The sequence below is a fragment of the Saccostrea echinata genome, unplaced genomic scaffold (assembly GCF_033153115.1).
Source record: "Saccostrea echinata isolate AGI-Se365-2 ecotype Australia unplaced genomic scaffold, CSIRO_AGI_Sech_v1 ptg000064l, whole genome shotgun sequence".
Taxonomy (NCBI): Eukaryota; Metazoa; Mollusca; class Bivalvia; order Ostreida; family Ostreidae; genus Saccostrea; species Saccostrea echinata.
The window spans coordinates 5,490,026-5,517,668 of NW_026889813.1; the positions used below are offsets into that span (position 1 = coordinate 5,490,026).

The window sequence follows — 27,643 nt, forward strand, 5'->3', positions numbered from 1 at the left end:
TTTTTTTCTGTATATTCCTATGTAAAACTTTGATTGCCTATTGAGGCTCCTCTAACCCCCACCCCCTTCCCATCAAGATTTGAACCAACTTAATTTACACTATCTAAGGATGATTCCACACAAGTTTCATCTTTTCAGGCTCAGTGGTTCTTGAGAAGATTTTTAAACAATAACATTAAATTTTCACTAGTTCTTTATTATCTCCCCTTGGAAGAGGGCATGGCCCTTCATTTGAAACAAACCGTTCTTTCAAGGATACTTTGTGGTGAGTATATTTAAAATTGGCCATGTGGTTCTTGAGAAGAAGTGAAAAATGAGAAAAGTTTACAGACAGACAGACAGATGGAAGCCAGACAAAATGTGATCTGAAAAGCTCACTTGAGCCTTTGCCTCAAGTGAGCTAATAATATATAAAAAGATCCAACAACACAACACTGTTCTTCACTTTAATAAAAAAAAAAAAAAACTTCCTTGAAACTTTAACTGATTGTTATATACGTCAAGTATAAAGTCACATTTAATTTTTCAAAGGAAATATGAGTCAGTTATTGGTCACATACATGTATGAATCATCCATACAATCACGTAACATATTGTCCATACTCTACAAACATACATAAATAGCATAGCATACACATAATCAACTGAGCTGGAATATCATAATCACCCAATTTATACAAAGAAAATCAATATACAAATGTATCACATTTTACCCATCTTGGTTCAATAAACTAAGTACACAAATAACAGTTAATCAATATTTGGAATGTGAATTTAAAAATCATGAGACCCATTGGCCACATCGCTCACCTGAGCACACTGGTTAGGAAAAAGCACAAATCAGTTCAATATTGAAAAGTTTACATAGAAGGGGGGAAAGGGGGACTTGAATTTTAAACTATCCAAGGATGCTTCCATATCAATATATAAAATGGCTTTGCTGTTTTTGAGCAGAAGATTTTTCAAGAATTTTTCCTATTTATTCCTTTGTAAAAATTTGATCCCCAATTGTGACCCCACCCTACCCCAGGGGACATCATTTGAACAAACTTAAATCTACACTATTTAAAGGTTTCCTATAAGTTTCAACTTTTTTGACCCAGTGGTTATTGAGAATTTTTATACATGCCAGCAAATTTTTCACTATTACTGAATTATCCCCCCTTGAATGAAGGCATGGATCTTCATTTAAACAAACTTGAATCCCCTTTACCTAAGAATGCTTTGTGGCAAGTTTGGTTGAAATTAGCACAGTGGTTCTGGAGAAGATGTCCAAAATGTGAAAAGTTTACAGACAGATGGACAAACTTACAGACAAAATGTGATCAGAAAAGCTCACTTGAGCTTTCAGCTCAGGTGAGCTAAAATGTCAGGGATGAACAACATAATTAGTCTATATTCAGCAACAACTCAGAGACAATGAAAGTACTTTCATCTTATTAAAAATTCTTGTATAATTCTTTTATTCAATATTTCTAATCAATTACAACATCTACATTGATTACTTATCATAAGTGAATTATAAAGGGGAATAACTTCTCTTAATACCCATACATGAGAGACCCACCCCAACAGCAGAACCCTGGTCTCAGGAGTCATAAAACATCTTAAGCTTAAGTCAAAATCTTTATTTTATATTAAAATGTTGTAGAAGTCAAGCAGACCAAAATTAAAATATTTTTCAATGTTGCTTCACAAAAGTGTTGTTATCTGCAAATTTAGAGATAAATTCAATAATTAATAAATATTTTATAGGCGATTGAAAATTTGACTTAAGTCTAAGTCTGTTTCATGATCCTGGGGCCTGGTCTCAGGAGCCATAAATTTCAAAATTTTGGAAGCACTCTTTCTTATCATAATCATGCTCAATGTTTCTCAAATACCCAAGAGCAGAGAAGATTTTCAAAGAATAAATGCATTTTCACTATATGATCAAAAGAGACCCTGCACTAACTCCAGAACCCCTCATCCAGGGATCACAATATGGAAGAGACATCCTTGCTCATCATAACCATGCACTTAGTTTATCTGATTAAATACCAAGGACAGAGAATAATAATTTCAAGAATAAATGCATTTTCACTATATGATCAATAGAGCATCACCTTAATTCCTGAACCACTGACCCTGGTGCCATGAATTTCAAATTTTGAAAGAGGCACTCCTGCTCATTATATTCATACACTTAATTTGTCTTCTAAATACTCCAGTGCAGAGAAGATTTTCTTAGAATTGATGCATTTTCACTATATGATCAATAAATCCCCACCAGAACACCAGAACCGATGCTCCAGGCTTGCTGATCATACTGTTCAAGTTTGTGAATAAGTTCTATTGTGAGCGCTATTTGCATGAAACCAGTAAAACTCTGCAGATAAAAACTAAACATATTTTCCAATAAATATACAAAGATTAGGTGTTTTCCGATGATCTTTAAACATTATACAGCTTTATTATTTAGATAAAACATGCTTTAGAAAGCATGTCACTTTTTCGCACATTTACATTAAACAGATATTTTATTGAAATTAAAATTTTCACTGTTGTACAGATTCATGATATTATTTGTCACTACAATATTCATGAAATGTCATTTGGCGAAATGTTGAATTAAATTGGAGGAAATATGACTGTTGTATGATTAATTACAGATGATAAGTGCGTAAAAACAAAGTCAAGAATAGCAACTTCATTGAACGTCTTGGAGCACCTAGCTACTAAAAAATTATGTTCACAGAAAGGAAAATGTCAGAAAGAGAATAATTTTTTTTCATCTGCTGCTGGAGATCGCCTACACGTATCTAGGGCCAAAGTGTTCTAATTGTAGTGGCTTTGTATATGAAAGGATTGACATTTTTGATGATCAACTCCTGTGATACCTCAATACCCCCCTTATCGCATGGAAGTTGCGACTATGGGTTCTGCATTGTTTCCATACCTGATCGCTTAACTGCTAGTTTTGATTTAAAGATTTCATTTTATCCAATACGCCACAATAGACATTAGAAAAAAGTAACATGTCTTGCTATAGTTAATATTTTTGTTGAGAAGGAAAAATACATGAAAAGTTTACAGAACTGAAAAAAGCTTAGGACTGTGAAAAAGGTTAACAGGTTTGGAGTCAGATTGTCAATAATGTCAAAAAACGTAAAGTGATTGTTCCATGAATCCTATGACCGCACTGTAAAAATCAATGTATATTTTCATCATTTCAGTAAATGCATCTCATTTTTTACATACTGATAAACAAAAAATTAGAATTTAATCAGACATACGTCATTCTTCAAAGTACACAATAAATTTTCCATAAATCAATGTGTCAGCCAACTTTTCTAACAACCCTCATATAACGGATATTTTCTGTGGTTGTCCAATATTTGCAGCATTCTGCAGAAAGAGCAAATCCGCAAAAATAACAATCGCAAATATTCTGAAAATATCAATATATTTCGTAAATGCGTCATCATTTTTTTCCAATGCTGTAAATCAAGTGTATGTCAAGGTAGCTCTTTCCCTGATTTTACCCATTTAAATTTTTATAATTGATTTCTATAACTGAAGAAATAAATGTTATTTGAAAGCAATTCACAAAATAAACGAAAAGTAGAAGAGCAGCAGACCTTCTTATCAGTTCCTAATAACCCTGACCATGATCATGTCAATCAGTGTAAAACACTGTAGTATTGTTCCAAATTTAACATCGGGTAGTCATTTCCTGAAAGTGAATTGTGTGTGGTATATTGCATCCGCAGAAATTAAAAACGCAGTTTGCTACCTTTCAGAGGTCAAATTGCAAAAATTTCCAACTGCAGAAAATATGTGTTAAACAGTATCTATGGGCTTAGCTTGTCTGCTAAATATACAGGAGGAGAGAAGATTTTTTAAAGAATTTATGCATTTTCACTATATGATCAATAGAGCCTCACCCTTACACTGGAACCCCTGACCCTGGGGCTATGAATCTAAAAATTTTGGTAGAGGGCTCAATGCTTATTACATAATCAATCAACAGTTTGACTGCTTGATGTCCAGGAGTAAAGAAGATTTTTAAATATTGCATTAATTTTGAGATTTTAGCCCCACCCCTCAGCCATGGAGGGGGGGCAAGATCCACATAATTCTTAATTTTGTACCCTTCACTCAAAGACGCTATATACCAAAATTCGTTGAAATTGGTCAAGATGTTCCAGAGAAGAAGCTTATAAAATGTTTAAATGTTAATGCATGGACAATGCACAGCAATGGACAGGGAGCAATTATAGGTCACCTGAGTGATTCAGGTGACCAAAAAATGAGACTGTCACAGATGGTCTGCAGGATGGATGATAGGTATGACCAACAATCTTTCACTGTTTGTCTCAGTCATAAATAGGAAAATAAGACGAACTTTTCAAAAATAATGTTCTCCTGGCCTACCTTGATGTATGACCTTAACCTGATCCAAAGCTAAGACCTTGACCTTCCAAAAACATTAAACAATACACAGGTGATGACCAAAAAAGATGAAAGTTGAACCAGAGACTATAAACACATGCTCCTAATTTCCTTTCTTAGAGACAATATACATTCATTGACTGGTTTCAAGGGCAACATGCATTTTGTTGAACCCAAGAACCAAACTGTTTGCCTGAGGCTGATAGTCTGAAGGCACATAGTTCGGTTCAAGGGGTTGACAAAATGCATTTTGCCCATGAACACAGTCAATAAATGTTTTGTTGTATATCGTGACATGTCTTGCGCTGGCTTCCATTTTTGCAATAATTAGTAAAATATAGCTGATTCCGCCTACAGTGCGATGTAAAAAACCTCAAAATGGCCCAGTATCTCATTGACAGGCCCAATATCTCACTCAGCGGTCCAAAATGGATTTTTTTGGACCACTTAGTAATACATAGGAAATGTTTAGCATAGACTTTTATTAGTATAGATTTATATAGAAAACAATTTTTAAAGGTACATGTATAACAAAATAAATTTTCAAGGATCATCATTTAACAAATGCTCAGTGAGATTCAATTTATTACTACGTGTATCAATGTTTTACTGTTTACCGGTAAATTCCAAAATTTTGAGAATAAATCTATTTGTTAATAGCTAAATTCTTTTTAAATCTGACCATTTGTGTCATGAATTTTTTTGGCTTGTGAATTATCAATGGCGAGTAAAAATCACAAAAACAGCTGTATTTAAAGTACACTACAGCTACCAGCAACACCTCTTTGGTCAATATCACATAATAAAAATTAATGGTATTTACTGAGTCTTCAGTTTAGACATGGACTCCCCCAGTGCCTCGTATATGAGAGGATACTCCTTCATAATGTCCAGAGTGTAATCATCGTATTGTTTTTTCTGGGATTTTTGACGCACCTCACTTAGGTCTCGTAAATCCACAAGAATTTGCAGGCATTGAGAAAACTTTCTTGGTTCATCGGGATGAAAGAGTTCCAAAAGGTACTTTAAACATTGGATTAACCTCCACTGAACTGATTCAACTAAATCTGCATCATCCAAGGCACTGCGATCTACAGAGAGTTACTTTATACATTCAGATGGGAAACATTAATGGGGAGAGAACACTTAGAGGCATATATGCTTGCTGTTTGATCCTATTCATGTGTAATGAATAAAATATTTTTTAAACAAATGGGACACGATATCTTAAAAAAAAGACACATCTTGCAAAATCCTAAGTGATATTCAATTCCTTGTTTTTTAGAAAGAAATCTATTGAAGAATATGCTAAAAGCTCATTATACAAAAGATTCTCAATATTTGTTATTTTTTGCTCATGAAATCATTAACTTAATTCAGAAATTACAAATCTTCAAAATTGATATTCATTTTCATACCAAAGATTGCATATTTAAGGACTTTTTCTAAGTTTTGTTTGTAATGAGTTAATATTGGTGTGTAACAGGGATGGGGTAATTGAAAAAAGTAATTGTAATTGACTGTAATTAATTACATTTTTTGAAGTAATTGGAAGTAATTTGTAATTGAACATTTTTTCAATTACTTGTAATTGTAATTTAATTAATTACACTGAAAAAATACCATGTAATTTCAATTACTTTTTCAATTACATTCAATTACTTTACATAATACACATTCATGATATATTCATGATATATCGTCACCACTACCTCCCCATTTTACTGGTTTTTATTTTATTGTTAAACATATCCTCAATCCTTCATTTATACAAAATCTTAGGTTAATGCTTACAAAATAATTAAATGATTGGCTTGATAATAATAAACTATTTTCTTTCTAATCATTATGTAAAATTTGAATTTTTTGATCTATGTTTATAAACATGAATTTTGAACCACCTATCTTAGGTCTATTCAGCTATGAAACACACATTTATTATATTTCAATCTTTGTTGTTTGATCAATAATAAAGAACAAGAGGCCCATGGGCCACATCGCTCACCTGAGCACATTGGCTAGGCAAAAGCACAAATTAGTTCAGTATTGAAAAGACCGGGGGAGGGGGGGGGGCTTGAATTTTTAACTACCTGATGATGCTTTCATGTCAATGTAACAAATGGCTTTGTTGTACTTGAGAAGATTTAAAAAAAAAATCCCATATATTCCTTTGTAAAAATTTGATCCCCCATTGTAGCTCCTCCCTATCCCAGGGGTCATCATTTGAACAAACTTGAATCTACACTACCTGAGGATGCTACCATATCAATATGACTAAACATAGCTTTTCTGTTCTTGAGAAGAAATATTTCTTCTTTATTTTCTTATGTTAAACTTTCCATTCCCCATTGGGTCCCACCCTACCCCTGCGGGTCATCATTTGAACAAAATTGAATCTACACTACCTGAGGATGCTTCCATATCAAAATGACTAATCATGGTTTGCAGTTCTTCAGAAGAAGATATTTTCCTTTATATTTCTATGTAGAACTTTGATCCTCCATTGTGGCCCCGCCCTACCCCCGGGGGTCACGGTTTGAACAAACTTGAATCTACACTACCTGAGGATGCTTCCATATAAATATGACTCATCATGGCTTTGCTGTTCTTGAGAAGAAGATTTTTAAAGATTTTTCCTATATATTTCTATGTAAAACTTTGATCCTCCATTGTGGCCCCGCCCTACCCCCGGGGGTCATGGTTTTTACAAACTTGAATCTACACTACCTGAGGATGCTTCCATATAAATATGATTCATCATGGCTTTGCTGTTCTTGAGAAGAAGATTTTTAAAGATTTTTCCTATATATTTCTTTGTAAAACTTTGATCCTCCATTGTGGCCCCGCCCTACCCCCGGGGGTCACGTTTTGATCAAACTTGAATCTACACTACCTGAGGATGCTTCCACATGAATATGACTCATCATGGCTTTGCTGTTCTTGAGAAGAAGATTTTTAAAGATTTTTCCTATATATTTCTTTGTAAAACTTTGATCCTCCATTGTGGCCCCGCCCTACCCCCGGGGGTCATGGTTTTTACAAACTTGAATCTACACTACCTGAGGATGCTTCCATGTAAATATGATTCATCATGGCTTTGCTGTTCTTGAGAAGAAGATTTTTCCTATATATTTCTATGTAAAACTTTGATCCTCCATTGTGGCCCCGCCCTACCCCCGGGGGTCATGGTTTGAACAACCTTGAATGTACACTACCTGAGGATGCTTCCATATAAATATGATTCATCATGGTTTTGCTGTTCTTGAGAAGAAGATTTTTAAAGATTTTTCCTATATATTTCTTTGTAAAACTTTGATCCTCCATTGTGGCCCCGCCCTACCCCCGGGGGTCACGGTTTGAACAAACTTGAATGTACACTACCTGAGGATGCTTCCACATGAGTTTCATCTTTCCTGGCCCTATGGTTCTTGAGAAGAAGATTTTTAAATGATGCCATTATTTTTTCAGTAATTCCTAATTATCTCCCCTTGAAAGAGGGCGTGGCCCTTCATTTGAACAAACTTGAATCCCCTTTACCCAAGGATACTTTGTGGCAAGTTTGGTTGAAATTGGCCCAGTGGTTCTTGAGAAGAAGTCGAAAATGTGAAAAGTTTACAGACAGACAGACGGACAGACGGACAGACAGACGGACGCCGGACAAAATGTGATCAGAAAAGCTCACTTGAGCTTTCAGCTCAGGTGAGCTAAAAAGAAGGTGTATGTCATTAATTAAGTTCTCTCTTGTTGGGAAGAGATAATTGCCCTCCAAATCACAGCTTTAAATTGCAATCAAAACAAATCAACTCCTCTAAAGAGATATTCATTCCATGATTTAGAAGACAAAGCCAATGAAGATAATTATTTCAATTTAAAATGCTCCGCTAGCTTTAGAAAAAAAAAACAACCTTTCAATTTGATAATTATTTTAACATCTAAACAGATTTTTATGAATGAATTTTCTATCTGTACAATTCTGATTTATGAAGTAAAATTGTTCAACATAAATAGCAATTTAGGATGTTCAGGTTACCTTCAAAGGAAATATTTAATTTGAGGGGTTACAGTTGCGACTCATTTCACTCTACTAAAATACTTACTTTTAATCAAATATCATAAGCCATGCAATTTGTGTACATGTAGGTTTTGTGTGGTGGAAACTGCATCAAACTGATCTCGGATAGTTCTTTAAGGAGATTCTTATTGTTTTGTAAATAAATGTTATAAAATTTAATTCAACCAGAACGATACACAATGCCTATAACATATTATTTCTAGTACTGTTTGTGCAGAGGCTGAGCTTATATACAAATAAATGATGTTCTGTATATTCATTGACAAGGATTATAAAAATTTTCAAAAAATTAAATGTAATTTGTAATTTAATTAATTACTTTTGCAAAGTAATTGTAATTTAATTAATTACATGTCTTAGAAAGCCTGTAATTTAATTGTAATTTAATTGAAGAAAAAGTCAAAGTAATTGTGTGTAGACTTGTCATGTAGGTATATTTCATGAAGTGTCCTAGCACTTCATGAAAAATATGCCTAAGTGCAAGTCTGTGTGATTTACACACCAATAATTCCCACAAAACTTAAAAACATTCCCAATATTTACATTTTACATTTGAAAGCAGCAAAAATACACTTGGTGTTTGAATTTCTCGCTGCCCTGAATTGTTCATATTTTTATTAATGTTTCTGAAGCCTCAATGCCATGTCACTTTAGCGCAAGTTTCTCTGTGTATATTTACAGAAAAATGGCATTCAAATCAATTTCATAGTTGGTTTAGTAAAAAAAAAAAGCAAATGTAAATATTTGGCAGTATGATTAAAACCAGCCCCAATCTCCTATTGTCGACAAAGATAGGAGAGGCATATTAAATTGCAGTCTGAAATTTATTCACAAGGTATGATGGAATGAATATCACATATCAAAGAAAATCTTTCAAGCCTTAGCTATTTAATGACAAGGGCACTGATTATAACTTGCATCAAATGCTATCTTTAGCATTTGATGAAGTTAGTAAATATGAGCATTCCTAACAAATTTTAAAGCACTTTAAGATGTGTTTACATTATTATGACCAGCAATTCTTTTCTCTCCTGCAGTAAGAAGTTTAAAATATACCTCTTGAGAACAGAACAATTCCTCGCATTAGTATAACCTCTTGATACATGAAGTTCATTTCTCGCAGTGTGTTGAACATTTTCAGCATTTCTTCGGAATGAGACTGTCCAAATAACTTGCTATGGTTTTCAAATGTCATCTGAATTTCATTTCCGATGGTGGCCTTTAGGTCTGGATGGTAGTGAGTAAAGTGTCCCAGTATCCAGTATTCATGCTCCCCATCTGAATCAAAAGTCTCTTGTAAGACTGTAGCTCTACTGGATAGTACTTGTAAAGAAAGGGGGAGGGGTATCACCTGGACTTGAACTTTAGTTTTATATACATTTACAGAATAATGTTTTCTGATGTTTTCTAAACATGAACTATTAAAATCAAATCAAAATTTTAGGAGGAGTGGCAATATTTTGAAAGATTTTTACATACTAGTATTTTTTCAGTAGCCAAAACAATGCAGATAAATAGAATAATGAACCTAAGTTAGTATACATGATATTTTACTGAAATAAGACCAAAACTATAGGAGTTGAAACATTTTGAAAGAATTCCACAAAATACAGCAATTCTATTTTTATGAACAATTTCAATTCTGTTATTTGAAAGTGAAATTGTGTATTATGATGTACATGTAATATACCTGCGTTCCAAGTTCAACTGAAATCAAATTAAATCTGTAGGAGGAGTGGCATTTTGAATGAATTTCACAGAAATTACAATTTTCGATAACCACGGCAACACTATTTTTCAAAATATTTAAAAAGTTATGTAAGAAATGAACTCTACTTAAGTACCAAGCTCTATTGAAATGGTATTAAAACTAATGGAGCAGCATTTTTAAAAATTATTCACAGATGGGCAGACAGATAACTGACAGACAGACACTTTTCATTGTATAAATTCTTCTGGTCTCTAAGCAGCAGAGCAAATAAATATTCTCAGTTTGTAATACTGGCTAAAAATTAAACATGAAATATGCAGTATAAAAATTATCCCAGAGACTATCTAAAATATGTGTAAATTATTTGTATTCTCTAGGTCAATTTTTAATTCAGCCATTGAAATTACTGGTAAGTGCATATATAAACATACATGTAGGTAAATTAAGTACTGAAAGTTGTTTTAATTCCACGGGGTTAAAATTTCACGATTTCTCAAAAAGTACCAATCGCAATGCTTTTAATTTCATGCTGCAAGAAATTAATTTAAATTTGTATAAGCATTTAAACATTTTTAAAAACTAATGATAGCATTCACTATGGGTTTAATTTCGTGGAAAAATGATGAATTGCGAACATAGTGAAATTAAAACCATCATGATTATTTGCAAATCTACAGTAATCAAAGATTACATAGCTCACCTCAACAAATGTTATCTTTAAGTAAGACAAAGTCTCACACTAAACAAATATTCTGGTTTGTACATACTTAGATGCAACTTTTATGCAAGTTTGGTCTGGGTAGGAATTTTACATGTAGTTACTTGGAACTGGACTTGCTCCTAAAAATTTTTTTGTTCAATCAACCAGAAAATGTAAATAAGGTGCAGCATCCAAACAAGTCTGCCAGACTTTGTTGAGGTGAGCTAAATAAGGGTTATATTTTTTATAAGTGTAAAGGGTACTTACATTTAACCAGGCTTATTTTATCATTCATGCTAAGATCCGTAAAACCCTCAATACACTTAGCAAAGGTGAAGTATTTCATCAGAGACCTCTCGCGGTGACTGTACATCTTTTTCAGCAACTCCAATCGACCATCTACATCTATACCAGTGGCTCGGTAAACTTTTTCAAATTCATCTTTATCAAGTAAACTCTTAATTCCAAAGACATCCTCCTGAATCTTCTGATCAGCCTACAGAAGATTTCACATATATCTGTTTAATTAGTACATGCATGAACTAAGTAAGTTTGATTTAATGACAGCTGAACTTATATTTAAACTAGAAATATGTCCATAGGACTTGAATGCCCTGCCGAGGGTATATCAGTAATGCAACTATTTTAATACAAATTGAAAAAAGTGAGGTCAAGGTCAAAGGAAAGGTCAAGGTCAAAAATTGTTGACGCAGTTGAAAAGGTTACATCAATATGTATTAGCATATGAAGTTTGATAAAAATATTATGAATGGTTTCTTTAAAACTGAGCTAAAAACTAATTTAAGAAAAGTGAAGTCAAGGTCAAAGGAAAGTTCAAGGTCAAAAAATATTGATGCAGTTGAATAGCTCTCATCAGTATGTATCAGCATATGAAGTTTGACACTAATTTAAGAAAAGTGAGGTCAAGGTCAAAGGAAAGGTCAAGGTAAAAAATATTGATGCAGTTGAATAGTTCTCATCAGTATGTATTAGCATATGAAGTTTGTTAAAAATATCTTGAATGGTTTCATTAAAACTGAGCTAGACACTAATTTAAGAAAAGTGAGGCCAAGGTCAAAAGAAAGGTCAAGGTCAAAAAATGTTGATGCAGTTGAATAGCTTACATCAGTATGCATCAACATATGAAGTTTGATTACACTATCTTGAATGGTATCTTTAAAACTGAGCTAAACACTAATTTAAGAAAAGTGAGGTCAAGGTCAAAGGAAAGGACAAGGTCAAAAATGTTGATGCAGTTGCATAGCTCTCATCAATATCTTTTAGCATATGAAGTTTGATAAAAAAATCTTGGATGGTTTCTTTGAAAATGAGCTTTGAACATAGCTAAACGCAAAGTGTGACGGAAGGACAGACGGAAGGACGGAAGACGGACTTGACAAACACTATATGCCCCGGCCATATTCATGGCAGGGCATAACAACTGAAAAGTTGTTAAGCTTTATATTCATTAATTAACTTTACATCAGTTTTGCTAATTAATTAATCCACAAGTTCTCTGTTTTCACTAATTTCAATGTGAATAAACTTAAAAGCATAAAAGAATAGAAATCCTTTTGGTGACTCTGTTGAATATAATGAAAATCAGACTTGGTAAATTACTAGGCCTTTCAACTAATTTTTCAAGTTGCACATATGGTAAAAATATTTGATAGATAGATTTATAGGTACATGAAATTCTCAAAATGAAGTATGGAAGTAATGAAGAATGGAACATGACTATGTATAAGCATTAAATTCCAAATTTTGGTCACAAAGACACTGTGTGAAAAATTAACACATGTAAAAAAACTAAGAGAGAGACAGATGGAAAAGTTCATATTAAACATAATACCATGTTGCACCTGTCAAAAGACAGCAATATAAAAAAAAATTCTTAGTTCAAAGTGCTACATATTTACACTACTTGTAAATAACAAAACTTACGATAAATTTATCTTCCAACAATTGTTGGTGTTCCTTTTCAAAGTAGTTTTTAAAGTTTGGATATATTGTGTCATGAGCTTTCACTAATGTCTGTATTAAGCACTGAATTTGTCTCTCTGAGAGGGTCACAGTGTCTGCACCAATAGTTGTGTCACAACCGACCTGGGCCAAACTCTGAGACCCGTGGGTCACCACACAGTCACAACTCTCTAGAACATTCACAGTGTCTCTGAGTCGAACTTTCTTTTTGGGTGGTAAGTTACCTTCCAAAAAATTAAAATATGGTTAAATAAATAACAAACGTTTTTGAAGACTAAGAAAACTTTCTGATCATGTTGAATACATACTGTCTGATGAGTCTTGGCCACAGCCAGATTGGCAGGGTAACAAGGAAAGATCAACTGATGATTCCATATTGTCTGACTCTGCATCAACAGAATCGGACTGGACCTCCGAAGATTTTGTCTGGTTTGTTTCGCTGTCACACAATGATGATGATCCACAGTCTCCTGCTGGGTCAGTGGAGGTTTGGCCATCAGACGTGTCTTTCTGATTGTCAACAGATACTTCTACTGCTGTTTTATTAGCCAGCCTTTTGACCTCAAGAATAGTGTTGGTTCTGAGCTCAATGGTGTAACGTCCTTGTCTTACAGCTTTAAAGAAAAAATATATTTGTGGCATTAAGAATAAGTTCTAATACCTTGTATTTCCTACTCTGAACTTCATTTGTTGTTATTCAGGAGATGTAGGACTAAGGCTGCAAGAGATACCAAGGTTAAATAAAGTGCTCTCACTTAGACATATCTGTGTACCTGTGAAAAAGGTTCACAAATGTGTACAGTAAGACGTCAAATAAATAATCTATTACAGTTGAACTTTGTTATCTCGAACACCACTATCATGAATACCAGGGACACTCTGAAGAGAGTTGGCAGTCCAAACCACCTTTTCTTGATGTTTTTTAACCTTGTTATTTCGAATCCTTGGATATCTCAAAGCTTAGTCTTGGTTTGGGATAATGAGATTTGACTGTACAGTTTGTAATTCAAGAAAATGAGCAAAGCACACACGCAAGAAGAAGATATGAGCTAGAGGTCATAGGAAAGGTTATGGTAAAAACATTTGATATGATGGAAATGCTCTCACCAATATATATCTATGGAAAAAGTAACATGAAAGTCTTCTAATCTTTATTAGAAGTATTGTTTAGTATTGTTTGATATAATATGCCATATAGTATATATTCTAGATAAGTGTTATGGTGTGTTTTAAAAGTAAAAGAAATGCATTTAGAACACACAAATCAGATGTATCCATTTTTCAAAAGTGGAATCAACTTGCTTTTTGCCATTGAAATAATTAACAAGCATTGCAATTTAAACCATTTGTTTGAATGACATTGATTAAGAGATATGATGACAAGAGGTAAGTTGCAGAGCCCCCCCCCCCCCTCCCCCCAAAAAGATTAAATACTTGTAAATAAAAAATAAACATCTGCCCCATTAAAAGTGCTTTTAAAAGGCTTACCACTCTTGGACATTCCCAGGTTGAAGCACTTTTGAAGTCTGCATGCTGAACAATTTCCTCTCTTCTCTGCAGTTATTTCACAGTTATTGTCCTTTGGACAAGCATATTTATTTTTATCTGTTATGGCTCTTCTGAAGAAAGCCTGAAGAAAAGACAGTACAAACAGATAACATGATAAAAAACAAAACAAAACACATTATATTAATTCATCTCCCATTTATACTACAGGTTGATGTATGTACTGTACACAGGGTTATTTTCGCCCTTTCACACTTACAAATAATTTTGCCCTGTTTTAAATTCGCCTTCTCACAATTCTGTTTAAGAAATTATATTGTGTCCCTTGAATTTGCCCTGTTTTAAATTCGCCCACCTGTGAGAAGGTCGAAAGAGACAAAAATAAATGGGGGTGAAAATTTCCCTGTATACAGTATTGAAAATATTTCTAAATTTAATTTTCAAATTTTTCTCTGAGCCCAAAATTTTAAAGGGGGTGGGATGGGGTTTTTTAACACAAACCTGTTTATTAATAAAAAGTCAGCTTGATATAAATACAACTTGATCATATTCAACAATATATATCCATCATAAATTTAAAAGTGGCATTTCTTAAATAAAGCAAGCCATGATTACCGGTATACAGGGATATCATTGACCAAACAATGTACCTTGCAAGGCTCACAAGTGTAGACTCCATAATGAAGCCCTGTTGCCTTTCCTGAGCACACTTTACATGGTGGAAATGTTAACACGTCTTTTGAGCCAGATTTTCTCTTTTTCTTTCTCTCCTGGCTTTTTTCTTTAGTGCCTGGATCTTTGTCAATCTGTTCTTCAACATTTCCAGACATTCTAGCTCATATTTCTCTGATCCATTTACCTGTAAATTGATATAATAGGCTAGATATATTATGTCAAAATACTGTCACATAACTGAAGTCAAGTAGTATTGGATATTCAGCTTTATGGGGCATGGAAAACAATGGTGTGAATCTCTCAATATCCATCCCTATGAACTGACGTATTCAATAGTAGGCAGCTTTAATGATGTAACCTACTTGTCATATCTTATGATCATGAGTTTATAAAAAAGCAATTCAGTAGTCAATCTCACAGAAAAGCAGTTCTCAAAATGCTGAAGGCAATTTGACAATTTTGATTTCAAATTTTTATTTTGCAATCTGAAAGACTTACTTTGAATTAAGCCTTAGATATGCATGAATTGGAAGAGGATCTTAGATGATCTGTTATTTTGAAAAACAGAAGAAAAATGATTTCTGCAAAAGTTTGTCAAACATAAATTAATCAAATCATGCTGACTGTTGGTTTGTTTTAACGAATTACACTTTCACTACATAGTGTATTTGTTAAAAATTTTTATTGCTGCATCCTGCAACAATCAAAAGAAAAAGGAGCTATAGTGAAGGTCTGATTCTAATAAGAAAATCTGACCCTGACTGTACCTTTCTTAACATATAATGATATAAGTAACACAAGAAATCCTCAAGTTGTTCTTTGTATCAGATACAATTTCTCATCACTACATGCTCTAGACAGTTAAACATCTGTCATACTAGATAGAAAATTAAAATATTGTCCCTCAGACCCAATTTAACAACAGAATTTGTTCTGTGTGCTGGCAATGTAGCAAAATGCCAATCTCATCTATGTGTGTACTACATGTATGAACAGTTTATAATAGGGATGTCAACAAGTATTTGAATACTCGACTATCATTCAGTCATTATAACCGACTATCGACTAAAAATTTTTTAATCGGTAACTCCTTAAAAATGTGCTACTTTATAGTAATCTTACATTCGAGTTAATAAATTGGATTCACCTTATTTATTTTTAAATGCATCAGTATTTTCTTGAGTAAACTTGCACAAGGAGTTAGGCTTAAATCCATTCTTAGTTCATTGTTCTCGGTAGGAAATATTTGCACATTTATTTTTAATCGTCAAACATACAGTGTACTTTCAAAATAAACAGTCTGGGTTTATTTTAAAAGCTTTTTCAATAAAAGACTGAAAAAATTAAATTTATGTGAAGCTGAACTGGTGTTTTGTTTCTTTTATAACATCATATTTATTATATAATTTTAAAGAACTAAAGGCCAACATCCTTCAAATTTGTCAAAATCTTAAATTGAAACTTTTCTTGAAAGTTCCCTGCAAAAAAGCCAAGGTGTAGAGCCCAGGAAAAAAAAATGATGCTACCAAAAACCTGATCATAATACATTTTCTATTATGGAAAGAACTTCAAAGAATAATTTAGATTCAAATTCAAATTAAAAAAAAATGACTTGCAATAGAGTAAGATTACACAAAATCATACACCTAATTCAGGAAACAGTTTCAATACAAATCTGGCCCTGTGTTTTTCTAAAATATGGAAGTAATGTGAGAAATAAAAATTCATCCTTCCTGAATCATGGGAATTCCATGCAGTAAGAACATACAAAAAGCTTTTCTCATATGACCTCCTAAATGCTAATTGTGATGTCATGAACTTGTGCATTTTTACATATTTTCTTAAAAAGTTGCAGAAGACATCAATTTTCAGTGGAATTTTCTTTCAAATAATATAGATCACATGCATCGCCCACAAAGATTTTGAGATATGTGAATTTTTAAAGGATTTTGCACAGCATATCTGAAAATTGAAGTAGACAACGGCTGTGGACACTGTTTTCTTAAGGGAAATAACCCCTGAAATGAGCCATTTTGAGGCTTTTTCCGTTTAAAACTTAGGAATGTACCAAGTTAATGATGTCATATTCCAAAATAGTCCTCCTTCATGCCATATTCTTTCATGATTTATGACAATCATATACTCAACTCATATTTCAGCCAATTTCATAACTTTTTGAAAACATTAAATTTTAAGGGCACAATAAAGCCCAAACTGTACCTTCTTTACTGTTGTTTTTTCATGTTTCATATCAACACATTTTGTGAATTGGCTATTTATACATTATTTCATTATTAATAATTATTGCAAGCTTTATATGTTTTAATCTGAAGAACTTTTAACTTTTATTACCCGTTTTGGGATAATGACTTACAAAATTAATGTAGCTGGAAATGGACACATGTAAATGGCCTTGGGTGATTGATCAATCATGTGTAATTAGAGTGGACAAGCGAAAGTATTTGAAAAGCCCTATATTTATATAGATAACATAATATGCTGTAAAACAAAAAATTTAAATCAGATACATTAAGGTCAAATATTTATTTCTACTCAAATGCTGATTTGAAAATACTAAGTATGTGGTGGTAGCGTGGAATAAATATTGTACCAGTCTGAAAAATGACAGAACCTTGACATTAACACACAGACACACACAAACAAATATTTCAACGAGTACTTGACAATCTTTTGTTTAAAGCATCCGACTATTCGACTAAGCTGTCCGAGTAAAATTGACATCCCTAGTTTAGAAAGTACCAAGTACATGTACCATCATGGGGGATGTGTCTAAAATGAGAGAAATATACATAGAAACTGTGCTGAATTTTTCCTCTACATCTAATGCATATTTTGGGTGAAAGATACATACAAGCTAAAAAAGCTTATTATGAATTATTTGGAAATTATTTTCTACACAGGTCCTATTCTCTTTAGAGAAGTGGACAGGCTTTCGCCTACATCCACTTCTCTTCGCAAGCCTTCATGTTTTGATTCTGGAAAACGTGTAAATCTCGAACCGGTGACGGTCTACACTTCACTGACATTTCGTCTAAAATACGTCTGAATGTACGTAATAGATGTGTTATATTAACAATTTTAACATAAATACACACAATTGTCACAAGAAAACTGACCTTTAAGTATTGTTAATCCATTTTCACAAGTTCTCCATCCCGGATTTAAATTATGTGCAAGTAACTCTTGAAGTTTTCAAAAATCTCTAATTCGGATAAAAATGGAAACTATTTTTACAAAATAATAATGAAATGAGAGAAATCGTCTACTCTGTTTAAACTAACGAGACAGTATTTCCTCAAGTTTCGATCAAATTCTTTTGATCTTTGTTTTAAATCTTTTTTCATTTCTCGGGAAAGGTAGAGTTAATATCATTTAAAAATAAAAGAAAATATTTTTTAGTATTGTCAGTGAAGAAGTAATGAAGTATTTTTTAAGCTCAAATTTACATTTAAATTGTATTAAAATAGTAAAAATAAGTATAGGTAATAATATTAATTTTGAATAATATGCTAAATCAAAAGTGAATTGTCAAAAACTTTTTTTGAACATTAAAATATGTCTTCGTATGTAATTTCCAAATTATCTGACTTAAAATTTTCAATTTTTTCTAATAAGCTGTGGTAGATAAACATTAGTTTAAATCCGGGATGGAGAACTTGTGAAATGGATTAGCAATACTTACAGGTCAGTTTTCTTGTGACAATTGTGTGTATTTATGTTAAAATTGTTAATATAACACGTCTATTACGTACATTCAGACGTATTTTAGACGAAATGTCAGTTGAAGTGTAGACCGTCATCGGTTTGAGATTCACACGTTTTCCAGAATCAAAACATGAAGGCTTGCGAAGAGAAGTGGATGTAGGCGAAAGCCTGTCCACTTCTCTAAAGAGAATACACAGGTCCTACTGTATTCTTCAAAATTGTGCAAGAGCAGACCTGCACTGTTTTGCCACATTGCATCTATATGGGATGCATTCTAACTGTAGTGTGGACCTGAACCAGGACACAGAGTTAATTATTCTAACTACAGCCATGTGATGAATCCCTTCGTCTACAAATAAATTTCATCCACATAAAATATCTGCAAAATGCACTCCCCTTCTCATTTTGTATAAACTAACAGCCTTTCTGAATATACATGTGGCTCTGCTTAATGACAAACACTACTTACAAGTGTCGCGTATACATGTAACGTTATAAATCTCTACTTTCGATTTCAAAATTTCAATGTTGTAAACAGTTAAAAGACGTTCTTTTCTATTTTACCAGATCTACACTTAAAATACAGTTGGTGGCAAATAAACCCGTCACAGTTTAAAATGAATTTAAATAAAAATAAAAATCACTAACAACTCATCTGGAAAATTTCGCATAGACTCTAAAACCGTCTCTGTTGTCATCTGGTTAAATCGTGACTTCCGGTTTGCGATAACTATATCAAGTCGTTTAAAAGGTTATTCGTAAAGTCCATAAACATTGAAAAAAACAAGAGGCTCATGGACCACATCGCTCACCTGAACACTTTGCCTTGGAAAAGCAAAAAATTCAGTTAAGTACTGAAAAGTTAAAATTTATTTAAAAGTGGTCGGGGGGGGGGGGGGAGGGGTGATTTGAAAAAAACTTGAGTGGATGATTCCACATAAGTTTCATATTTTACATTACAGTGGTTCTTGAGAAGAAGATTTTAAAGCATGCCATTACTTTTTTTCACAAATTCGTAATTATCTCCCCTTGGAAGAAGGCGTGGCCCTTCATTTGAACAAACTTGAATCCCCTTTACCCAAGGATACTTTGTGGCAAGTTTGGTTGAAATTGGCCCAGTGGTTCTGGAAAAGAATTCAAAAATGTGAAAAGTTTACAGACAGACAGACTGCTAGACGAAAGCCGGACAAAATGTGATAAGAAAATCTCCGACACTTCAGCCTTCGGCTCAGGTGAGCTAAAAATGAAATGAGATAAGAAAAAAAATATTGATGAAATGTCATTCTTATCAATAAGGTGCAATTAATGTTGTGTCCTTGTCACTCGATATTTAAAATACAAGAATATATATCCAGATGAACAAGTAAACATAAATACTAATCGAGTCAGTTTTAAGGTCGTTCCGTTTACAAATATTGGCAAAATCGGGAAAATGTCTATTTAGATAAATTAAAAATTCTTTAAATACAAGATAACAATATACATTTTATTGTCTCAAGATCCAACCCCCCCCCCCCCCCCAATGCTGTAATATATAGGGGTCTATTTTCATGCACATGAATTTACTCAATTTCATTTAATAATCATTTAAACATATTAAATCAATTGTTTTAATTTCATTTTTCTGCAGCATCTCGTTGTCGCTAGTTGTTTGATACGTACGTAGCTCGATTTCATGATTAAACTAGGATATTTGATATTTTATGCAAATACAAATGTTCAAACCAAAACAAACAGTAGATCGATAATTAATATATAAACACTTGTAAAACAGATTTGATATTTGATATCATTGAAATATTTTCAAACACCACATAAATGAATTATATTTAACTTCACCCTTTTTATTTTCACCAAATGCAATATTATATACGTTATTTACGTCTTGATGTATAAGTATATAAATATGTCAAACTCTATTAATTGTGCTTATCCTTAATAAATATTCATTATTTTCTTTTATTTATACACTAAATTTTTGTCAATATTTGAACAAATGTAAAACTTATTAAATGTACATTTACTTACATTACGGAATGATAGAGAAATACAACTGTATACATGTACAATATTGACACATCTCTGTGTTTCACGTGTTTCTCACATGATGTACATATACCACGTTACTTAATTGTTGATTAAAGTAAGAAAATAATGATGTAAATACACATATTATATATATAAACAATATTAATATGGTTTAATTATCATAATAAATCTAACAGAGTTTTTGAATGTTTGGATACTTATGTAACATTAAATTTTGGAAAAACAGATCTGTATCAGTTAAGCCTAAAATTACCCCCCCCCCCCCTTCTCACTTTTATAAATTAAACACTTGTGATATTTATGACTGTAGAGTTATGATGACAATATAATACAAGTACATGTACATCTAGTGTACATGTACAGTGTAAATAAAAGTTTTTCTGAGATGCTTCTTTATTTACATTATTTAAATGTGCCTCTTTACTTCATTAAAATGACGGGAAATTGTTGATTTCTGTACAATGAATGCAGTTATGAGACTATATCTTTCCAAAAAAAAAAAAAATATATAATAATTCAATTTAGTTTTCTTTTTCTAAACACCTTCCTGCCATGTCTGTAAATGTGATTTGTATTTCAAAATCCCTGTAAATATTGGGTAAATTATAATTAATAAAAGAGCCATTGTAACAGCTACTGCTGTGCCCCCCCCCCCAATAATTTTGCCGATATATATATAGTATACTATAGAAAACATAGCTACTGCATGCTTGTGCCCCCTCAATAATAACGTCTGATGACGTTTTTTTTTTTGCTTGTCAAGGAATTTTGGTAGTCGATAGTGCCCCCTCAACTGAAAATGTATGGTTGTGCCCCCTCAAAGTGAAATTGCTTCCTACGGGCCTGTTGTGAGCGTGAATTTTGATTTCCACACACATTATAAGCAAAGTACATGTGGATGTAAGTATCGTATGTGGTCATGGTGGAGCTAGCACGGCCACTGATTCACGTTTCTAGAGTCCCGCTTGATTTTCGGTTAATTGTGACATCTCGCCCACAAGCACCTGTTTCAATTTACGTAACAATAAAGGATACGAGTCTTTATTTCAATTTTCTTCATTATTTAGTTAATAAATCATGAATTTAAATAATGGGTACTGTACTGAGTATTGGCCCGCGGGAAGTTAATTCAGTTTGGGGAAAGGGGGAAGGGGGGGTGACGGAAAGAAATTCCTTGATTCAGAGTCTGACGTTATCATTGAGTGGCTACAACCATAAATTACTTTGTTTCCTATATGAAGTATATGTATATATTGGGAAAATATTTGGGGCACACCATGTGCTCCCGATCCCTACACGGGTCCGATTTAAATATTTTTGATATGAAGAAAAGAAAAAAATACTTGCACTTTATACTCCTACATTCATACTTCTTCAGACCAGAAGTTGTGAAATTCATACCCGGGGTCAATTTTCAACAGCATGGTATTTTTTCCTTGGCATCTATGACCAAAACGCTTTGAAAATTGACCCTGTTGAATATTGCGCGTGACCCCGAGTACAGAGTTTTGTTCTGCAGTGCATTTTTATTCAGGTACATTATTTACGATATGTATCCACCAGCGCATGTATGATTTTTTTCATAATAATGATAATATCGGACTGAAATCAGAATACCCATATAATATCCCAAACATACGATTTTCAAGTTTGAAGCCACAGTAGTCCATGACAAAATTTAAAAATTCTAAATCACACCAGAACTCCCCCCCCCCCACCTCCTCATCCCGTGATTCTCGGAGTTATAAAATTTAGATAGTTCCGTAACAAAATAATGATCTTGGACCACCACTAGGAAGAAACATTAAGTTTGGGGGGGGGGGTGTTACCGAACAGAAATTCCTTTAAAAAATGTCATCAAACGTTATTATGAGGGGTACAGGAAATCAATGTGAGGCAATTCCACGGCACAGGCTATCCAGATGCTAGATTGCTACATGTTCCCGCCTTATCAGATAGCGCGCTCACCAGAGAGAGAGAGAGAGAGAGAGAGAGAGAGAGAGAGAGAGAGAGAGAGAATAACCTGTCAGGCGTATTTGCCGAAAAAAATATGCATTTATAATGTCTATATATAGCTTTAAAAGTACCTTATCTAACACCCTGACAATGACGGGTGCAGCTACACAGGTTACTCGGTATTGTAAATCCGGGCTACCCATAACATGAATACACACCTTTAAAGTAATCATGTGTGTCTTTTTTATGTACCCCATCCCAAGGAACGATGCTAAATTTGGACATCTGACATTTGGATCGAAAATATAAATATATGTATGATATATGTCATTCACATCACTATTTGGGAGAATCCAAAATCAAATACCTATATATAGTTTAAGTCAGAGCTTTATAGCTTAGAAAAAAAAACTTAAAGGTGGATGATTCATTTCTTATTGTTTTCAGTCATGTATCGAGATTTTTGGGAGAATCGACTAGGACACGCGTTTTAATTTTGTATTTAACCCCCACCCCCAACCCCCCTACACCCCACTAAATGGTTTCATAAAACATACGTATCGCTCCAAGGGCTCTCGACGTAGTTCTTGCTGATCTTGCCTACACGTACAATTTATTGAATAACATTATTCATTAAAAAAATAGGAATTCAATAATATTTATTTAAAAAAATTATATAAGTTCACAAGAAATTCATTTTAATGATGACTCAGTTACTTTTGACGCTAAATAGGAATTTCTACGTGGCCTTAACCAAATAAAGAAAATCTGCAGAAATCAGTTTCAATATGAAAATGAACACAATAAACGGAAAGAATAAACTGCATATTTCTGCTCGGAAGGGACTTATGATCAGTAGTTTATCAGTTTATAAGACAAATTCAATATTACATGAGATTTTTAACTAAAAAAAATGTTCGCCAGATGAACGCTCCGCCCATCCAATGTTTTCACTGGTTAAAAATCTAGAGAAAGAATGTTGTAAACGATAACGATCGATGAGTTTATCATATACTGCATTTTTATTAAAACAGGAAATACTCATTGGAGAAGTAATATAGATCTAATAGTATCTATTGATTATTGTCCGTACGAAAAACCGAATATATTTACTGTGTCTCTCTTCCTATTGTACGAAAGCTCATTGAGCTCATTTTCGTAGGTTAAGAAAAAATATTTTTCGCCTTAAAACTCGAAAGTTTCGCGAATAAACGCGTAACTTTCGCGTTATAAAGCGAAACTTTCGCAAATAAACGCGTAACTTTCGCGTTATAACGCGTTACTTTCGCAAATAAACGCGTATCTTTCGCGAATAAACGCCAAACTTTCGCGTTTTAACGCTAAATTATACATATATAGTCATGTTACTCAGGAACCTGTGATCTTGACTGACAGATAAGAAACATGAACGCAGACGGGGACTTCTATGAATTTATAAATGACATTTCTTCAGAAGATGTAAAAGAGAATTGATGCGAGAAATGGATAGATTAGTGTCGAATTTGCATTTAATCCTAAAACCTTACTAATTAATTAAATGAATATTCCTTTAAAGGTGTTTTGCTTTTCACTTGTTGAATCCAAGAAATTCTTAAGCCTGATATGTTTTTTCAGGAAAGGCTGTTTTTTATCATGAGAGTTCACTATAACTTTACCACTAGTAAAGGAATCCATCATTTTAGACTAGAAATTATACACTTTAAAAATCTGGCTTAAAAGTGGGAACAGTGTCGTATCATTTCATGAGCTTAACCTGCAATATGATGCTTTTTAAAGAATAATTATAATAGGATACTGTTAATCACAAATTTATCGGGGAGGAGGGGTCTACTTTTCTTGATTTTCCTCCATTATTTATAAATGAGGGGTTTTTAAAATGACTATAGCGCTATAAATTAAAACTGCTTAAGGTATACAGCAGAGTTTATATTATATATATATATATATATATATATATATATATATATATATATATATATATATATATATATATATATATATATATATATATATATATATATATATATATATATATATATATATATCTTTGAATAAATTGTCAATGTTCTCGTAAGTAATGGTATAACCACGTGGCGCAACCTAGAATACGATGTTGAATTTCGACAGTGAGTCTATCGGAGATGAATCTTCACATTAAGTTACCCATGTGATTTGACACAATTGTTCCGTAAAATATACAAATTTATCTCATTGTTGTCAATTTTCTATAGAGAGTGTTAAAAATGACGCCGGAAAGGGGATCATTTTCACGAAAGTTTCACTTTGGAAAAACTCGCATAGACTTTGAAAATGTTTGAACAGCGTTGAGAAATACAAAATGTGACGACAAAAGAGATTTAAAAAGAGGAAAGACACATTCAATGGCGTGAAAACATAAAAATTTCAGCTTGTGATGATCCAAGTTTAAAACAGTCTTTCGTTTTTCATTGTAATGAATAAACTAGATCATAAAAGTAAAAGAAAATGTAGACTTATGCAAATGTCTGTTTTACAGAGAAAGTTTCGCGTTATAACGCGAAAGTTTCGCGTTATAATGCGAAAGTTTCGCGTTATAACGCGAAAGTTATGCGTTTATTCGCGAAAGTTTCGCGTTATAACGCGAAAAATATATTTTTTTTTTTTACCAACGAAAATGAGCTCAATGGGCTTTCGTACTATTGACCAACAAAAAATGAGGCACGTAATTAAAATAATTTTTATTGGTTAATTAAAATTTCTCGCGTTACAAAGTATAGCGAGAAATAAATGTCCTAACGACAAGTAAACAAATTGCTTGAGTCGGAGCGGAAGTGTTGATAATTGTTGTGTACTGAATAATAGCCAATGGGAATGTGTTTTAGGTTATGACGTGTTCGAATGGGTTAAAGAGATCTCTATAGCTAGTAATTCATTCTCCAGCGCACGCTCTACCCTAGCAAGTCAAATTTTTGTACATTGTAATAAATTACAATTTCACATACTTAGGTTTGTGAGAATGAGTCTGCCATTCATTTTGTTTAAGGGAAGCATAGTTGTGTTTAAAATATATGTCATGTATAGACTTAGAAAATTTAAATTCAGTGTCGTTTTTTAATGCACCCATAATCGAAGATTCGGGGGCATATAGTTTTTGCTCTGTCCGTCCGTCCGTCCTTCTGTCTGTTTGTCCGCAAAAACTTCAATCTTGACCATAACTTTTGATCGATTGGAGCTATTGCTTTCATATTTCACATGTTATTCCTTGTGACAAGAACTTTCTTTGGTTACAAATATATTTGACCTCTTGATCCTGACCTTGGAGTTTGATTCACTTTTGCAAAATTTTCCCAAACTTTATTCTTGGTCATTACATTTAAACGGTTGGTGCCAGGGCTTTTATACTTTTACACGTGTGTATTCCTTGTGACAATTAAGACCTTTCCTTGGGTACAAATATTTTTGACTTTTTGATCTTGAACTTAGGATTTGACCCACTTTTGAAAAACTTTAACCATGGCCATAACTTTTGATCAGTTAGTGCCAGGGCTTTCACATTTCTCGGTATATTCCTTGTGACAAGAACTTCCCTTGGGTATGAAAATCTGATCCAAATTTCTTCTAATATACACTGAATTCCGAATCCTGGAATTACAGTGTAATTCAAATTTTAGTTTGATCTAAAGGTGAATCAAGACCTTGACCCCAGGGTCATGGTCACTGGGCCATGAAAAAGCGGAAGAATCTCAGACAATTGATTGTTTGTTTTGGTTTGTTTTGTTGTTGTTGTTGTTGTTTAACGTCTCTCTCGAGAATTTTTCACTCATATGGAGACGCCACCACTTGCCGGTGGAGAGCTGCAAATTTTTTACCTATATTCGGCACTTAGGGCCATTGAGCAGTGAGGGATCTTTTTCGTGCCAGCACCTACTGTGACATGGGACCTCGGTTTATACGGTCTCATCCGAAGGACCGGTCTCCACGCCCCACAGTGGGATTCGAACCCGCGACGTAAGGATCAAGTCCTTACTGCGCGATTCTAGAGCAGACGCTCTAAGCACTGCGCCACGCGGGCGACGACTATTGATTGCAATGAATAGAAGCGTAAAAATGCTGTTGCCCGCGATATTATATTAAGGTGTTTTATTTATTTCCTTGAGTCATAACCAAGCTTACAGGCGAAAGGCGAAAACATTTATTTGTGCTAAAAGTGCAAAATTTTAAATACAAATTGTAATTGTACTACAGCCTTTAGTTATATCAGGTGATCATCATATACATTTTTGCGGGCATTTTGGTATAAGGCAGCTTCTTTGCAACTGAAAGAAGCAATGTCAGAATGTTTCTAAATATATTACTTCTTTTTCCTCGTAGATGCCAACGTTTGTTTCCTCATGACAATGGACTATCGTGCTAGTTAATGATACAGAGACATTATTGAGTTACACAGACATGTTTACACCCTTGAACGACTGTGGGCCCCATTAACCATCAGAGACTGTGATTCTGAAAATTTAGGGGGAAAACCATCCAAAAACTGATTGTCCACAGGAGCATGCGCAAACTCTGGGCATTAGACTGACATTTCAAGGTATGCGAAGACATAGTCTTTAAATCTGACATTTCAAGGTATGTGCAGTCTATCACACAGTAACATACATTTATAAATAACGTCTTTTCTTTCATGAAAAATGTAAATTTGTGGATTTCAGAAAGAGGGATTCTATGTAAATTAGTTAAATTAATGTAAATTAATGTATTATCTAGAGAGAACAACATAAAATGAACACTTTCCAAAAAAATTAAGGTCACCCACTTTCTCAATAGCCTTATAAAAGCTTGGTTAATATACACA

The 27,643-nt window shown here is 33.3% G+C and overlaps 1 protein-coding gene across 2 annotated transcripts; it reads right to left on the reverse strand.

Annotated features, from left to right (window-relative positions):
* Window positions 1-4,901: 4,901 nt before the first annotated feature.
* LOC133175915 (retinoic acid receptor alpha-like) lies at window positions 4,902-27,199 on the reverse strand. 2 transcript variants are annotated; one of them, XM_061311049.1, is made up of 8 exons: window positions 27,147-27,199; window positions 15,057-15,265; window positions 14,389-14,530; window positions 13,209-13,514; window positions 12,862-13,124; window positions 11,185-11,413; window positions 9,563-9,784; window positions 4,902-5,525 (listed from the first exon to the last, which is right to left on the reverse strand). In XM_061311049.1, the coding sequence occupies exons 2-8, from the start codon at window positions 15,234-15,236 to the stop codon at window positions 5,254-5,256; spliced, it is 1,614 nt and encodes a 537-aa protein (XP_061167033.1). In that variant the 5' UTR covers window positions 15,237-15,265; window positions 27,147-27,199; the 3' UTR covers window positions 4,902-5,253. The 2 variants fall into 2 exon arrangements, with proteins under 2 accessions (XP_061167033.1, XP_061167034.1); XM_061311050.1 differs by lacking the exon at window positions 27,147-27,199 and adding an exon at window positions 19,456-19,478.
* Window positions 27,200-27,643: the final 444 nt, after the last annotated feature.